The following is a 16725-nucleotide window of genomic DNA, read 5'->3' as shown; positions in this document are numbered from 1 at the left end:
AGGAGTAGCAGAGTGAGGCAATGGTGAGGTGTGCGGTAGGTGTGACAGAAAGGTTCAAGAAGGGGGTGGGATTACATCAGGGATCAATCAGGGAGCCCCTTCTTGTTTGCAGTGGTGATGGACAGGCTGATAGATGAGGTCAGGCAGCAGTCTTTATGACTATGATGTTTGCAGACGACATTGTGATCTGTAGTGAGAGGAGGGGACAGGTGCAACAGAGCCTGGAGAACTGGAGGTATGCTCTGGTGTAACAGTGAGGATGCAAGGAGTGGTGGGTGAAGGTGGGTGAGGTTAACTGTGCCTTCTTCCTGTGTGAACTTTTATCAGTTTCGTTATTGAGAATATGTTTGACAATTACATGCAAATTAATAATTTTCCATAAAACAAACATACATACATTTGTTTTTATAATCTCTTTATTAAAATTCACAGGTAAGACTATTCAGAAACTGACCATATTCAGAGTACTCTGATATGTGCAGCAACCAACAAAGTTAAAGAACACGTCTGTTTTAATGCTTTGCCTACATTTTCAGTGCAAGATGAAGTTTTCATGCACAAACAACCAAACACTGAGGCGGGCACTGCAACACCCACGACATAGCTGCACTATCACGTGCTGCCTCTGGGTTATTTGTCTTCTGGAGAAAAAGATGTAGCCGAGCCCTAAATGTCTGTAAAGCAGCAACAAGCCAATGTGCTTCGTGGAAACACTAGGTCTCTGTAGGCGTGTGCCGCCGTAACACTACGGTCAGTACTGGTTCAAACAGAGAAACAGCTGCACTAAACTATTTCTTTTTATTAGGCTTTATTTTAAGAAGAAAGGATATTTAGCAAGTTAAAAAGGGAAAAGGGCAGTCGTAAAACACCTGTCATCCGTGGCGGTTGGCCGTTGCCATAGCAACTATCTTCATTCATCTCTTTCTGGTCAAATCTCAGGTGCCCCGTGTTCGCGCAGAGGGCTCTCCTGGATGCGCGTTGCGTTGGACTTTCCCAATTGGCCGAGACCCTACCATACCGGAAAAACAGGGGGCGGTACTTCTTCTTAAAGAACACGTGCTGCATGCTGTATGACTAGATAGTTCAGTTCATTGTATTTAAAAGAAAAAACAAAATACTGGAAGTACAGCGTTGAATATTTTTCCCCTTTGTTTTTACAGAGTGAGTAGAGCTGTCAGATTTCTTAACAGCCTTCCCTCGAGCGGCTTTTTTGAAGGGACTGATGGTTAAACCGACGGGCAAAAAAAAAGCTTTAATCCTAAGCAAGTATTGAAAAATACAGCACTTCACACGCTGTGAAGTCCACAATGATAGTTTCATTAGAGTTTAGAAGTTTTAAAATATTTTTATGCCTCATAGTCACTTCCTAAAACTCTTCTAAAGACTCTTCTGCGCTATGTTGCCTTTAAGGCTAAACTCGGGGCTTTCAAGCTGAAATCCCTCACTTGACGTGGAAAAAAGACGCACGACAAGTCTTGCCTGTTTCTATTAAGTGTGCATAATTGTTCCAGCCCTCAAAAAGTAATTTTCTGTCATATTCTTCTAAAAGTGAATTAATAGCTGTGTTTTTTGTGTTTAAACAAAGAATTGTGTGATTGGTTTGTGTTATACAAAATGTGTTTGACGGTCCGGGAAACCTTTAAGCGGCGGAGTAAAGTGATTGGACGAAGTACTTGTCAGTCATTTGAAGTGTAGTTAGGTAGCGTTGCTCCGCCCCCTGCAAACTGCCAGCAGCTGCAGCTAGCAGCAGAGCAAATGTTCATTTGGATGCACACATTGAATGAAAGTCAGTGTAGGAGGCTGTAGTCAGCAGCAACTAACAATATCTGCACTAGGTGAAGTTATCGCACAGTGTAGATTGTAGGCACTCAGCTTCACAGGGCAAGCAGAGACACGCCTATACTTTGGAAAAATCCAGGTTGGAGATATTTGTGGCAGGGGAAGGTAAGATTTGCCGGGCTCTCATTCACCAAGAATTTCTGGTTAGACAGGTAGGTTAGCTAGCAAGCTAGCCTAGCTAAATAACCAACGTTATTCACTGCTAATTTCTCGTCGTCTTTTATTCTTTGGCCAATGAATACAGAGGTGATATGTCGTGACTTTGTCACCGTGAAATTACAATAATTGTTTAATAATTGACTGACATTTTCCGTGTGTATGTGCAAAATGCCACTGCCGGTACTGTTAGCATACTGGCTAACTTAAAGATATCATGTTTCATGGCATCAAGACGAGCTTGCTAGCTCCTGACACTGGCTAATGTGGTACAGTTAATGTTACATGCCGCATGCGGGGAAATACCGACGCTGAATATCTGTCTGTGTGTCCAGGAGCAGGCGGTGTGAGGTAATGCAGCGGGTCACGGCGCAGCTCGTCGCCGGGCTGGTCGCAGCGGTGCTGTCGCTGCTGTCCGAGCAGTCCTGGGCAGATGGTGGGGGGCCCAGCCTCTCTGAACGGGTTATCTGGGCTGTAAATGCCGGGGGCGACGCGCATGTAGATGTGCACGGTATTCACTACAAAAAGGACCCACTGGAAGGGAAACTTGGTAAAGGTGAGTGAACGTGATTAACTGTTAAGATGCGTGCGTGTCTTCGCTAGGCTTCACCTCTGATGTTCTAGTGAGAGTGACATTGTGAAGGTAGGTGCTCCACGGAGGTAAAATTGGCATTTCCTGCAGAAACCCCTGCGTGTTCTGGCTTCCGCAAGTAGCTCCAAACTTATGAGGAGTCAGCATAGAGGGCTACAGCCCCGCCCCACTCAATATGTAGAGGAAGCAGGTAGTGATGTGATCAGCGTGACTGGAGAACAGTTTTTGGTTCCATTTTTGAGGCGAACTTATTGAACCTTGGTGAAAACGCAGCATGGTTGGTTACTTTTTTGACGCACGGTGCTGTTATGTCATCAAATGTAGAGAAGGTCTGTGGGGTTTTGCAATATGCTGCAAGTCAACTAAAGCAGCACATTTCTAGTACTCTTGCTGTTAGGCAGATCTTGTCTTCTGATTGCATACCGAGCCTGATGATGTTGTCCGTTTGTAGCCTCTAATTATGGGATGCGTCTGCCAATACTACGGTCCAATCAGGAGGACCAGATTTTGTACCAGACAGAGCGCTACAATGAAGACAGCTTTGGATATGACGTCCCCATTCGTGAAGAAGGAGAGTATATACTGGTTATGAAGTATGCAGAAGTTTACTTTGCTCAGTCACAGCAAAAGGTAAGGCAGTTTTAAAAGGCTGTTCATGGTATGATTTGCTAATTAATAAGAAGTTAATTTAGTGAGAATAATGAATAAAGGGACAGGAAGCATTTTTATATAAAAACATTTTTTGTTGCATTTAAATTGGTTATGGCCCAGTATATTTCCCATCTCATGACCACTGTGTAAAAGGAACATCATAACCTCACCTTTAATCCACATTTTCTTGTACTTTATGAGTTGTTAATGTTCCCTGTTAAACGTGTCTGTGAGTGACAGTACAAGAATGAGGTGTTAATCATTACTGATTCAGGAATGTTTTTCCAGGTGTTTGATGTTCGTCTAAATGGCCACGTGGTGGTGAAGGACCTGGATATATTTGATCGAGTAGGACACAGTACTGCTCATGATGAGATCGTGCCCTTCTCTATTAGACGGGGCAAGCTGAGCGTGCAGGGAGAGGTGTCCACTTTCAATGGCAAGCTCACTGTGGAGTTTGTAAAGGTGAGTTCTAATTTGTTGAATTATCTGAGCTTGGCTATTTTTACACACAGTTTACATACTGTGTGGGATGGGGCTGTAGCTCAGGTGGCAGAGCAGGTCAGCCACTAATCAGAAGGTCAGTGGTTCGATCCCAGGCTGCCTCCTGGCTGCATGCTAAATATCCTTGGGCAACCCCATGTCTGCCAACTGGTGGTGGTCAAAGGGCCCCCCTGGCAGCTGTGGCTACAATGTAGCTTGCCATCACCAGTGCATGAATGTGTAATGCAGGCCATTTACATAAGAGTGCTGTATTTGGAAGTATTTGTCAATTGTTGAGCTTAAAACACTTTTCTTTATTTTTCTTTTTTTAAACCCAACATGTCCAAAAACAGCGATGAACTAAGTGTTTAATTCTTATTTTCTATATCTTTAATAGTGTTTTAGCATTGTAAGATGGCAACACGCAGCTATGTGTAATAGTCAGAGGTTGGGAGAAAAGGTAGTACTCACTTTATGTTAATATAACTCAAATGCAGTTTGATCTAGATATGAGCATAACTACTTGTGTGTCATGGGTGCCATTACCCCTGACACACATAAAGCTTTGCATAATGAACTCCCTTTGTGAAAGTGTCTCTTGATAGCCAGTTGGTGTGTGGGCTGTGAAACTGACTGATAACCATCCAGTATCTTATTGGCTCTTAGGGGAGAGTGAACTTGATGTGGCTTTTTTTTTTTTTTCCTGTTCCTACTATTATTGTCAAGGAACTGAAGAAAATAACTGGCACAGCAGATGCTGTTTATGCTGTTTATGGGTGGAGTCACAGAACCTGTTAAACTCAAAAGCCCCTGAAGAAAAAAGCCTAAAGCCCAGACCCTACCATGCTTCTTAAAAAAAACAAATAAATAAATTAAATGATGTTTTGTTTTTTTTCCTCCCTGATATCACTACAACTACCTGTTAGATTATGAATTGTTATAAATAAGCTAAAAATTAAACCTAGGTGTACATCACTTGCTTTGATGCTTGCAGGTGGTGAATTCAAATTAGTAGCGGAGGAAGGACAGGATTACTAAGAGTGTGGCACATCTGTGGTTTTCATTCTTTCTGAACAGTCTGTTTTCATGTCACAGATGTAGCGTGCTGTTTCACATTCGTTTCAGTGATTTTGCGTTTATTCATTTCTGGATCATCTTGACACACGAGCTTTGGTAAATATCAGGAGAATCACATCAAGATATTATCTGAAGCTGTCCTTTCCAACATTCAGCGCAAAACAGGACTCTCACTGCTAGAAGTGGTTTATTTAGTTCAGGCCAGGGTGTTGTCTGAGTAGAGGACAACCGCGCTGCCTGTGAATTTATTGGATGTTTACTTGCATCTATTTTCATATCGACACAGGTGGTCAGAGTTTTGTGGGTAATGTCTGCGAAAGTTGGGGGTGTCAAAATGGTTGGATTGGTTAACATTGTAACATCTTATTTTCCTTTAAACAATGTAATGCTAATGTAATGATTAAAAATAATAATAATAATTTCATCAGTGCTTGAACCCTGTGTTTTGAGGCATGCCCTTGTCTCAGCTGACTCACAAACCTTGTTGCCTTCCTTGGTATCATTTATCCCCCATAGTGTCTTGAAGCTTTTCAACCTAATTGTCTTTAGAATAGTTTAGATCATGCATCTTGTACCATATTTTTATATCTTGAATCTCTTTCATGCTCCTGTTAATAGTGGAGTCGATGTTATCAGTGAGGTTCCCAATAAGTGCCTTTGAAAATGGTGTGTGTGTGTGTGTGTGTGTGTGTGTGTGTGTGTGTGTGTGTGTGTGTGTGTGTGTCTGTCTGTCTGTCTGTCTGTCTACTTAATTAGGTCAAGTAAGTTTTTATTGTTGTTGGTTTTTTCTTTTTGAGATTTATTTTAATTCATTGATGTGACCTGCTATTTATTTCCTTATCAGAAGTTAATAATTCTTATTTTGTTAAGTATCTCCAGTGTGAGTGTAGCAGCAGTATTGTGTTTCCCATTCACATAATCCATCATGTTCGACTTTAGACTTTTGAGATATAAGAGCATGAATGAATTAAAATCAAATTTACTTGACCTAATTAAGTAGGACTACTTACACACACATATAAAAATACATAAATCAATAAAATAATAAAATGCGCACATGCGTGTGACTTCTTATTGACTGCTATTTGCGGTTTTGGAGTGACGTGGCAACATGACCAAAATTAAGTCATGGGTTCTGTTACTGTACAAATATTCTATGTAGTGTTCTCATTTCAAATGTGTTTAACTAGTTTCACTGAGTGACTCCAAATTGAAATTGTCTAGTCACCATTTATTTTCGCACACATGCATCATAATTATTACTTTTCAGTTTATACTAATAAATGTTGATCAATGAGCTGCAGCCATAGGGGAAAAAAATACAGCTTTGATTCCTTTTAAAGCTCTGAATGACAGCAGGTAGCCTGTTTGTAGGGCATGCAACTGTATGCTAAATGTATAAAGTGGCATACTTGGGAAAGTTTCTGCAGTGACCTCTTTCTTCCATTTTTTTTGTGGACCACTGGCACTCTTTGCATTTTTCCTGTCTAAAAAGATTTCCTTCCCTGAATCAGTTGAACTCCATTTGGACACAAAATGGGATTAAATGTACACCACAAACTGAATGGGAAGTCGAGAAACAAATATGAAAACTCAAACAACTAAATGGGAGCTTTGAAAGTATATGTGGATACACGTTTTGCTTACATTTGAATCTGCTGTTTCAGGGTTATTATGACAACCCCAAGATCTGCGCTCTCTACGTGATGAAGGGGACATTAGAAGGTGAGTCCTGAGATTGTTAAACACTTGTTCAGCACTTTACAGTGAAGTGTGTTGACTAAAGCATTTTGACTTTCTGGGACCAGCGAGCTCTCCCTGACTTTTGTTCTACATCTTTTAAGATGTACCAAAGCTTCAACCTCACCCTGGCTTAGAGAAGCCTGAGGACGATGACGACGACGATGATGAGGGTGAAGTAGGCGAGGAAGGTGGGAAGAAAAAGCCCCCAAAAGGTACCCATCACAGGGTCCAGTCAGGCCCCCGAACACCAAACCCATACGCAGCTGACAACAGCAGCCTAATGTTTCCCATCCTCGTTGCGTTTGGGGTGTTCATCCCAACACTGTTCTGCCTCTGCCGGCTGTGAGCTAAAACTATCTACTAACGAGACGGACACGGGACTGTGAAGGAAGGGAGGAGGAGAATGAGGGGGGGAGGGATGGTAACAGCAGCACAGGTAAAACATACACACAGGAGAGGGCTGGACAAGGAAGTACACAAAGAAGACAATAACTTTTGGAAGACCCACTGCAAGACGACGCAGATGCTGTAAGAATTGGGGGGGGGATGCAGGAAGTGTATGCTGTGCGCTTCTCTGTGAATTTGTTTGCATCCACCTCTGCTGACCCTTTTGAACAGTGTTAGCCATTTCCACACCAGTCCTTCAAAGGCTGGGGAGAAAAAAAACAAACATTTCGGCATTAAAAGGATGCTCAAGAGTGTTTGGTCCGGGACGGTTTTTGTAAACTAAAAAGCATTGCTTTGTACGGGGCGTAGAAAGAATGCACTCCTGCTCAGCATCTGGCCAGACATGTTACTTTCAAATTGGAACTGGTACTGCTGAGAATTTGATTAAATAGAACTAACTAGAAATCAAACACGGTCACGGTTAATGGAAATGCAGTTGTCATCTGAGAGACAAGTGCAGAGATGGAATATTCGTATCTTTCTGTTCTAGTTGGTCCTTTTTTGTTGACGTGCCATCTTCTACCTGCCATGTTGAAATATCAGAAAGTCCTTTGCAAACCGGTGGGCTCACTTGCTGTCTAATTCGCCTTGCCTTTACGTAAATGTAGGTTGGGTTTCAGAAATGCGTCTGTGTGCAGTGATGAACATCTTTGGTATTGTTCCACCAAATACTAAATCAGGGGCATCAAAAAATGTGCTCATCTGTGATAACAAATTACAAGACCCTATTGGAGTTTGTTTGGTCGGTTTTTTTGTTTGTCTGTTTGTTTGTTTTTTTTGGGGGGGGGGTCATCCCGAGGATGGATTTATTTTATAAGTCGCACATCTAATCTTTAAAAAAAAAAAAAGCAGTTTCCTTCAGTAAAAGACGCCATATTCATATTTGGTGAGAGGCAAAGTTCATGCTGTGAAAAGCTTCATTGAGTCAGTTACATCGCTGTATTTTCTGTGACATCTGCCTTTTTTTTTCTGTTCATTCACTAGTGCGTGTCTTTTTTGTTTCACCAAAGAATGTCATTTTTGTTATTTTATCAGAAAACTTCAAACATGGTGGCCTGTTGTTGTTTTTTTTTGTTTTGTTTTTTAAATTTGAATTTTATATCTCTGTCCAAAATGTGTTTTTAAAACAAATGTGAGTAGTTGACTCTGAAGTGTTAAACTATCACAACAGGTCAGGACTTCTTGATATTAGGATTCTAAATGATTACAAATCACCCCCCCTCGATACACTTGCCATGTATTCTCCAAGTCACTCTTTGTATATCGGATGTTTGTCCTCTGAGAGGTGAGAAAGCACAACAATAATATAAGTTTAAAAAAAAATAATAATCAACTGTGTACCGGATGTTATGTGTGAACCTTTATTCAATTCTTCTCTTAGCTTTTTCCATTCTGTTGTCGTCAAACGTTTCAGTGTTGCCTGTACATTTTTGAGTAGTTACATTGTGAATTTCCCGTGGGGTCATATTTCGGTCTTTTGAGTTGATCAAATTGGGACAAAATGAAATCTATGAGGCCCCCCCCCCCCCCCCCCCCCCCCCCCCCACATATCTATGTTGTCGGCGTCCGCTTTGATCTTTTGGACAAAAATGTTCTTGTTGGCTTTCCACGCAGACTGAAAAGAAGCTTTGTTTCTTGGTTTTGGTGGCGTTGTTGTGAAGTCTCCTGTTAATGTATCTAGTTACTTACCTTAAGTGCTTAGCTCTACTCTGAGGATGATTTTGTAACTTTGCCTGTTTCACTAATGCGTCTTAAGTACTCACCACCCATCCACCCAATCCTCCTCTCCCTTCTCTGACTAGTATTGCTGTTGCCATACGCAGTACTTGAAAAGTGATTAATAATTCAGGCGTCGTGGATGCTTCCTTACTCCTCAGTCCTCCTCATTGTGATTGATGGTGGTTTAAAAATTTGGTGCCAGAAAATATTTAGCCAGTTTATGGTAGTGTTGTGTTTTTTTTTTTTTTTGTTTTTTTTGTTTTTTTGTTTCTTTTGAATGTTGTAATATCTTACTCTTATTTCATACAGACTGGTGAGAAATGAAAGAACAAACCAACAGTGTTTCAGTGTGCCTTGGCACTGATTCCAGAAGTTTCCAGATAAGTGTGTCACGAAGGAAACTGACTGGTGTCTTATGCGGGAGCTTTAGCATGTTTGGGTTGTTTTAGTGTGAAGTTTACTCATATTTTCACTTTATTTTTGGTTGGGTTAAGGCAGCCAAACCTGGTGGGGTTTCCTAAGTGGTTAATTGTTAGTATCTTCAGAATTTTGCTGGTGATGCCAAAATGCCTTGACTGAGTCTCAGCATGTTTATTTTTTATTTTTTTAATTGGAAGTGAGACTAGACTTGGACCCTCCTTCAAGTCACTCCCATCGGGTTTGAAGGTTTGTTTGTTTTTTGTTTGTTTTTTGTTTGTTTCTTCTTGTAGGACAAAGATGACCATTTGATTGCGTTGACCTTTGCCTTTATGGTGGCACTTAGGCTCGCTTGATGACACGGATATCGAGAATGTGTAGTCCTTCCATCTGTCTGCATTTTCTGCCACTTATCCAGGTCCCAGGACAGCTCCTTAAGCAGAGATCTCTCTCTCCCCAGCCACCTCCTTTACCTTCAAGTGTTCCTAAGACAGAGAGACACAATCTCTCCAGCGTGTCCGGGGTCTACTCCAGCCTAGTCCCAGTTGGACGTAACCGAAACACCTCATCCAGGAGCGCAGATCAGGTCCAAGTCAGATGCCTGATTGAGCTGAACTGGCTCATTTTTTTGCAGAGATCCAGCAGCTCTGCTGACCTGAATAGCCATCCAGTCTTTAAGGCAGAACCTAGACACCATTCAGAGGAAGCTCATTTCCACCGCTTGTATTTGCTCAGTCTTTCTTTTGGTTGCTATTTAGAGTTCATGGCCATAAGTGATCCACAGGTAAATCGACAGCTTCGCTTTCAAGTTCAGCGCTCTCCTCACCATGACAGAGCACTGGAGCATACACCTGCTCCTTCCTTCTGTCTCACATACAAGACCTGGAGATACTCAACCACCTCCACTTGGGGCAACAACTTGCTCCCAGCTTGGTGTGGACTCTCCACCCTTGTCATGTGCAAGCTTGCGTCCATCGCTCAAAGAAGCCATCAAGAAATTTTTATAGTTCTTTATTATAAATAGTGTACTATTTATAATATAGTGTACAATTTGCATGGTTTAAAAAAAAAAAAAGGGGGGGGGGGGGCACACAATGTCCTCTTGGAGCCTTGGTCTCACCCCTTGCAGGGAAAATATAACACCAGCTTCAGGGGGCCAAGTGGACCCAAGCCATCCCATCAAAATGCCTCATAGCACAGCAGAAAATAAGGTCTCCTCGCTGCAGTCGTCAAGTGTGTGACTGATTTTTGTTTTGGGGTTTGTTTGTTTTTTCTTTATTTCATTTGTCACCAATCTGTGTAAGCGCCTTTCTTTCCTCTGAAAAGATGCAAGACGTTCATTTAATCCAGCGCCAAAGTCACCATATTCTGCTCCTCTGCAAGTCTACACAGTCGCGTTTGTATATAAGGTACAAGATCACACTTTTTATCGTGTGACGACAATGTTTTTGGTTTTAATTTGGGGTTTTAAGTGAGGGTTTGTTTTTGATCTTGTTTTGTTTCTTATGAAGATGACTTTGTGGCCTTTTCTTCTGGGGAGAAATGGTTATTGGTACAGAGTATAAAAATTCTAACAGGCAGCCAGATGAGCTGTCTGTTAAACAAATGAGATTATCTCTGAATATATGGGATCTTCCATTGCGTTAGGTGTAATTTAAATCGGAGCGGGGCTGACCTGGAGATATTTTATAATACGCTTGGATTTGTTTGAAATTTTTTTTTCCTCAGGATTTGTTTTAGTTTGACTTTTTAAAACGTGATATATTATTGGTGTGACATTTTGCACTGCCTCGTGTATTTTAAAATGTCGTGTGTGTGTGTGTGTGTGTGTGCGCATGCGTCTTTGTTGCCTTGAATTGTTAAATACAAATGCGCTTTACCATCATTCGCCTTGAGGTGGCTCTTTTGTTGGCTTATGTCAAAACAGCCTTTTATTTTATTTTTTTTCTTCCTTCTCTGTACAAAAAACTTTTCAGGGCTAGATTTTCATTCCACAGGAAGGACTCTTTTTAGGAGAACAGGACACATGTTAGAAGAATTAAAATGTATATCAAGTCTGTTCTTAACCTCAACTAAAAAAACACAAAAGTTTTGCAGGAAAAGTGTAATAAACATATACCCACAACTTATTTCAAGCAGTGTCCTCACATCCTTCTTTCCAGACCTTTTGTTGTTGGTCTCGTAGTTAACTACCGCAGTGGAATGAAGATCTGCTCTGCTTTTTTTCTTTTCCCACAAGAGAACCAAAGAATTTCAGTCATTCCATCCAAATTGTTCATCAGAGTCCTAACATGGTGCAAAATAATTACCTCTCATCCTTTCTTTCACCTGGGAAACGTGCTAAATCAAGCTAACACGTCATTTCATGTCTTGTCATCGCGTTTATTGAGGCCATGCCAGAATACTCAATCTTGTTTTTGTTTTGTTTTTTAAAAATCATTGTAAAAGAGTCGTTTGAATTGCTCTGTAATTATTGTAAAATTGTTTTTGTTTTGGCATGTTTTCTTTTAAACTTTTTTTTTTTTTTTTTAAACGAAACGTGAGATCAACTTAAACGGAAACAAATTTGAACAGCAGAAATCAGCCAACTTGCCCATTGCCCAGGCAGCAGCCCATTCAATTTGAACAGCCGGGTCTGCTGCCGTGAATGTGTATGCGTGAGACATGGAGTGTGCAAGTTGTACCTTATACGCACGTGTTTGGTAAATAATTGCTCTTCTGAGGGATGTAAGCAGCAGCAGGTGGACTGAGAAACTGTATACGAGACCCCTGATCTTCTGCCTCAGATATGGCATATATGGGAACTGCTGATAAATGCTGTCTTTTTAATAAATGTGCTATTTTATCAGAATGTGTTGCTGCTGTTCTTCCACCTCCACCACCCAGGAGTTACCACCTACAATTATTCCAGGTCAGTTAATATTTGAACATAGTGCTCTGGTTAATTGAATTTCTTTTAGGCCGAGTACTTTGGAATTAAAGTGTGAAGTATGCTGGACTTGGTGTAGCGTACAAAAGTCTTGAGCCACCCCTCATTTCTCTTTCTTTTGTTCCGAGGAGCCAGAGTTGTATTTAAGTAGTGTTATCTGCTCATTTTCCCTGCAGTCCTTGTTCCTCCCCCACTTTCAGAGGAACTTATTCTGTTACGTTACCAATCACTTGAGCATAAAAGACTCGTAAGGGATAAACCAGTAATATCTACACATAATAGAGAACTTGGCAAAACAAAAAGTAGTATTTAATCATTTTACTGCTTGTAGCCTGTTGCAGGAACACATCTGTTCCTATTTCTTTAGCTATATTTATGAAAAATTGTAAAGATAACAGTTTGACACACAAACTAGTGTTTTTACTCCAACAAGGAGACTCCCACAGAGCTGTTAGTTGAAAACTTGGTATTTCTCTGCATGGCAAAAGCCTAAACAAATATATCTTCACCAGATGAACAGTTTGCAAAAGTAATTTATGGAATCTAATGAGGTCTTTACTGAAAAATCCATAAAAGATCTGATACTGAGAGATGCATCTGGACAGAAGTGGTCTAAGTGGAAAGAAGTCGTGCTTAATGAAGAGAAACGAGGAGAAAACACTGATCTATGCTAAATGACACGAGCTGGACTGAACAGCAACAGATCTTATGGAGTGATTAATCCAGTATGTACAGAGGTACAACAGTGAGTGTAGACAGCCATCTTTGAGACACAGCGTTGGCGATCTTTCCAAAATTGGTGAAATTATGAACACAAAGTTCAAAAAAGATTTAGATCCAAGTTTGACTGCATGGTTCAGTCATCCACAGCACCTATTTCCCATTTTCTTAACAACATATAAAGAAATGAGGGACCACTGTACCTTTTGTTGATGCATGAATAGCTTCCAACATATTGGCTTGGCTTGGTAATTATTATTGATCTATCACACATTTGTCTGTATCAGGGTATATGTCGTCTGATATGTGCAAATATATTTTTAAGAATTTGTTTTTTAACTGAACTGCAGTAAAGATCAGGTCATCAGATAATTCTTGTTATTACTTTAAAACCAGTACATCATTTGATACCGCCTAAATATCAGCGTTAGCTAAAAATCCAGGACAAGCAAGGCTCTACCTTAAACCTCTTAACCTTAAAAGTGCCCGTGTCATGTGACGCCTTGCATAAATAACACAATAACATACATTATTCATTTTTTTTTTTTTAAATTACTTCACAAATGGATAATTGTCTCTCAGATGATGGTGGCTACTCACTGCCTGAACCCTTTGGCCAGATTATTGTTATTCAGATTAAGGGTAGCAGCTCTCAAATAGCTTTGAGTGCCTCACCCCCCACTGGCAAACTGAGTCAGAGGGTGAGATATTGTGTGTGTGTGTGTGTGTGTGTGTGTGTGTGTGTGTGTGTGTGTGTGTGTAATAATAGAAATACTCAAATAGTCTAAAAAGGCTAAAAACTGAACAAGCCTGAAACTGAATACCTCCACAGAGGCTGAAAACACACATGCCACACCACATCAGGAACATCTGGATCTCATTTTGTGTCATATTCCTTCAGTTTGGTATATATTTGGCGATAAGATGCAAAATTGTATCTCACAATGGTAAAGAATCGTTCCAGAAAATAACAATTTTGAATCCATAAACAAAAAAGAATCTCTTCCAAGTCAGGCAAAGCACCACCTCAGGTTTTTTTTGGGGTGTTTTTAGCTGGGACTCTCATCTCTTATTTTCTGTTTGTCCTTCATAAGTATATATTTTTATTTTGAAATCCTTATTGAATGGCAGCAGCGTCGTGCCATCTTATGCCTTGTGTTCCTCGGTGCCATAAATTTAGGGACAGCAACACAGATAAATAAAGTCAACACTGTCGTCTAAAGAATTTTATTAATAGCTGATTTATTGTGTAGCCAATAAGTTATTTTATGGTCAGTTCAACCACATAAGCAAAGCAAATTTTGAGTAAACAAATGAAACAAATGAAAATCACAAAAAAAAGTGAACGATGATAATCATCGGTTTCTGAGGTAGGATAGAAAAGTGTCACAGGGTCCGAGGGTCTAACCATACGTCCTCACAAATGAACAGAATAATCACAGCTCAGTTCAGCATGGTCGCAGCACATGTGCAAGCCCTTTGTTTGTCCAGGTGTTGTTTTTTTTCTTTCTTTTCCCACCAACTGTGAAAACTTCTTTAAATAGAAGCACGAGGCAGATTCATGCGTAGCTAAAGGAGGACAGCTGCTGAACAAAGCAGACTGAGGCCACGCGGTTTGCTGCTGGACCGAGTCTCATAACCACAAAATTACACAAACTTACAGTATGTCATATTTACAATGTACATATTTACATATATAGAGAGAGAAATAGATAGTTTACATAAGCTTTAGCCTATAAATTAATCATTTTGACATTTGAAGTGCATCCTTTTGTGTTCAGCTGGTAATGGCAATAGACTGATGAATGCTGCCATGCAAAAACAGTCAGGTCCAACTGTTAACCTGATCCAAAATAAAGAGCCATGAAAGGTGTGTGCGTAAAGTCAACACCACCAGCTCTACATGACACCTCAGTTCCACCCTGACTGCAACCCAGGACCAAGCCCAGATCCAGAGGACGACTCCCCAACATGTTGTCCTGCGGATCCTTTACGAAGGGGTTTTCACCCGGCGGATCTCCACCGGACAAAAACGCCACCCGCCAGATGTTTGTCAAGCTGGGGCCCTGCCTTCGACCACCTATGACCTCCTGTGCGCTGTGGAAAAGGAACAGCAGGTCCACTCTCAATTCCACGGTGTGACCCCGTGACCCCAGAGTGTACCTAAAGGTGGCAAGAGACAGTGTCACAATCAGGCTAGCCATTCCCAGAGCCCATCAGTCAAATGATATTACTGGGTCTTGAATAAGAGTGTGTGTAAAAACACCAAAAGTACATTTCTTGAGTTTTGAGCCTGTACCTTGTAGGAAGCTTGTGCTTCGCCATGGATGGAAGCACAGGGCGGATGTCCAGATGTTGCGGGTTGGAAAGCTGAAGGTGAAGCTCGGCTCTTGTAACCGTTAATGACAAGATCTCCCTGGTGAGGACAAACTCCACACCCGTATCTGGTGAGGCGGAGAAGAGGCAATTAACAGTCTGCCAGAGTCACGGTACAGCATTTCATGTCACAGAGAAGCACATTCACTCATGTCAGGCTCTGCCGCAGAGGTGATGTTTTCACTCCTAATGCCTTGTTAATGAGTCAGCAGGATGTCTCAACAATTCTTGAAGGGAACATTAAGCCAGCTAAGACTCATTTGTGTGCAGATAACACAGTCCTCCCTGCAGCTGCATTATTCAAGTCATTATCCACCCCCAAACTGCCTTTCTGTCTTCACTTCACCTCTGCTGAAAAATGATATTTTTAAAGGGAAAAGCCAGAATGCATACTCTGTGTGTGGCTGCTTCGTGTTATTCATGTTTCTTTTGCTTAATTTTCTGCTAAATTAGGTACCAATTCATCCCTGTAATTTATTCACTTAGTTCATCGCTCATTAGACCCATTCAGAATGGTTTACTGAACAAAGTTTCTCTTCTCTCCTGATTAATTTGCAGCACAACTTTTTTTAAACTCTGGAATTATTAAGATTCTTAATATAGCAGGTAAGCTCAAGAAATATGAGAAGAAGCTGTGTGGAGGCCAGCTGATGCTTACAGATGTGAAGAGTCCGTTCCCGTGGTTACCACACAGCTAGTTTTATGTATTGAACTGAACTCTGTTTTGGAGGATTAACCACAGGGATTATCTTCGATCTTCGATTTTAGTTGGGTTTTTTGTTTGTTTGGGGGATTATTTAGAAATACTCCCTCCCATCAGGATCAATCCCGCTCAGCACATCTGACCTCCACAGGACGAGCATGAAGTTAAAGTGAAAAGTTAAAGTTTCTTTTGCCTGGGTGTATTCTCTCTTTCTTTCTTTTTTTTCTTACCTCCTCTCATGCGACCTTGAATCCCTTTCAGCCTCCTGCAGTTTTCTCCTTCTTGACAGCAGCGGTAGACGCGCCGGACGAAGCCGAACAGAGGTTTTCCTGGAAAAACCAACCCACGTGAAGCTCTCGCGGAAAAGTGCCGCATGCTGATCTCCAAACGCGTCCCGCTATCCACGCGAGCTTCTTGCGTGTTCTCCAGCCAAGGTGCTTCCAGTTCCGCGCACCGGTCCGTGCGTAAAGTCGCTTCGTGTGGCTCCCGTGACAAACGCTCCGATGTGCCCACCGCGCGCCCGAACACTCCACAGCAGCTCAGCATCATTAAAATGAAAAGTGATGTAATCCGCGTGCAGTTTGAAGAGGCCATGGTGAAATCCCGAATTCCGCCCAGTGCTTTTCCAGCGACGAGGAGCGGCCACTTCTTCTCTGATGCCAGCTCTCCAAAGCCTTGCGGCCAGTTTGAACCCCTCGCTATTATACCCCACTGACAATGGGGGACAACACACCACTTAGAATTTGAATCCTGGCCCTCCTCACAGTCCCTGCCCCTCCTTTTGTGCCTTGCCCACCCATTTGACCCCCGCTGCCTTTTATTGAATGCGCCTGCATAATTAGGCGCCCCCAGAGCGCCGAGCAAGCCCATTCA

At 41.5% G+C, this 16725-nt stretch overlaps 2 protein-coding genes across 5 annotated transcripts; one reads left to right on the top strand and one right to left on the bottom strand.

Annotated features, from left to right (window-relative positions):
* Positions 1-979: 979 nt before the first annotated feature.
* On the top strand, positions 980-11975 carry mlec (malectin). 4 transcript variants are annotated; one of them, XM_004558514.5, is made up of 6 exons: positions 980-1161; positions 2331-2551; positions 3039-3217; positions 3527-3703; positions 6466-6523; positions 6643-11975. In XM_004558514.5, the coding sequence occupies exons 2-6, from the start codon at positions 2350-2352 to the stop codon at positions 6885-6887; spliced, it is 861 nt and encodes a 286-aa protein (XP_004558571.1). In that variant the 5' UTR covers positions 980-1161; positions 2331-2349; the 3' UTR covers positions 6888-11975. The 4 variants fall into 4 exon arrangements, with proteins under 4 accessions (XP_004558571.1, XP_076746698.1, XP_004558570.1 ...); XM_076890583.1 differs by lacking the exon at positions 980-1161 and adding an exon at positions 1713-1991; XM_004558513.4 differs by lacking the exon at positions 980-1161 and adding an exon at positions 1714-1944.
* Positions 11976-14001: 2026 nt separating this feature from the next.
* Positions 14002-16703, bottom strand: LOC101479262 (uncharacterized). The gene is made up of 3 exons (XM_012921142.2): positions 16083-16703; positions 15073-15217; positions 14002-14936 (listed from the first exon to the last, which is right to left on the bottom strand). Exons 1-3 carry the CDS (start codon positions 16444-16446, stop codon positions 14612-14614), a joined length of 834 nt encoding a protein of 277 aa, XP_012776596.1. The 5' UTR covers positions 16447-16703; the 3' UTR covers positions 14002-14611.
* Between the last annotated feature and the right edge of the window lie 22 nt (positions 16704-16725).

The sequence above is a fragment of the Maylandia zebra genome, linkage group LG12 (assembly GCF_041146795.1).
Source record: "Maylandia zebra isolate NMK-2024a linkage group LG12, Mzebra_GT3a, whole genome shotgun sequence".
Taxonomy (NCBI): Eukaryota; Metazoa; Chordata; class Actinopteri; order Cichliformes; family Cichlidae; genus Maylandia; species Maylandia zebra.
This window is presented reverse-complemented; position numbering and strand designations above follow the sequence as displayed.

Bases quoted from the DNA above. Each gene is read 5' to 3' on its own strand.
- mlec (XM_004558514.5), top strand. From the start codon at position 2,350: ATGCAGCGGGTCACGGCGCAGCTCGTCGCCGGGCTGGTCGCAGCGGTG. The intron at 3,218-3,526 runs GTAAGGCAGTTT...ATGTTTTTCCAG, and splicing joins TTGCTCAGTCACAGCAAAAG to GTGTTTGATGTTCGTCTAAA. The intron at 3,704-6,465 runs GTGAGTTCTAAT...CTGCTGTTTCAG, and splicing joins TCACTGTGGAGTTTGTAAAG to GGTTATTATGACAACCCCAA.
- LOC101479262 (XM_012921142.2), bottom strand. From the start codon at position 16,446: ATGGCCTCTTCAAACTGCACGCGGATTACATCACTTTTCATTTTAATG. The intron at 15,218-16,082 runs GTAAGAAAAAAA...CCGCCTCACCAG, and splicing joins TCAAGGTCGCATGAGAGGAG to ATACGGGTGTGGAGTTTGTC. The intron at 14,937-15,072 runs GTACAGGCTCAA...TGCCACCTTTAG, and splicing joins AAGCACAAGCTTCCTACAAG to GTACACTCTGGGGTCACGGG.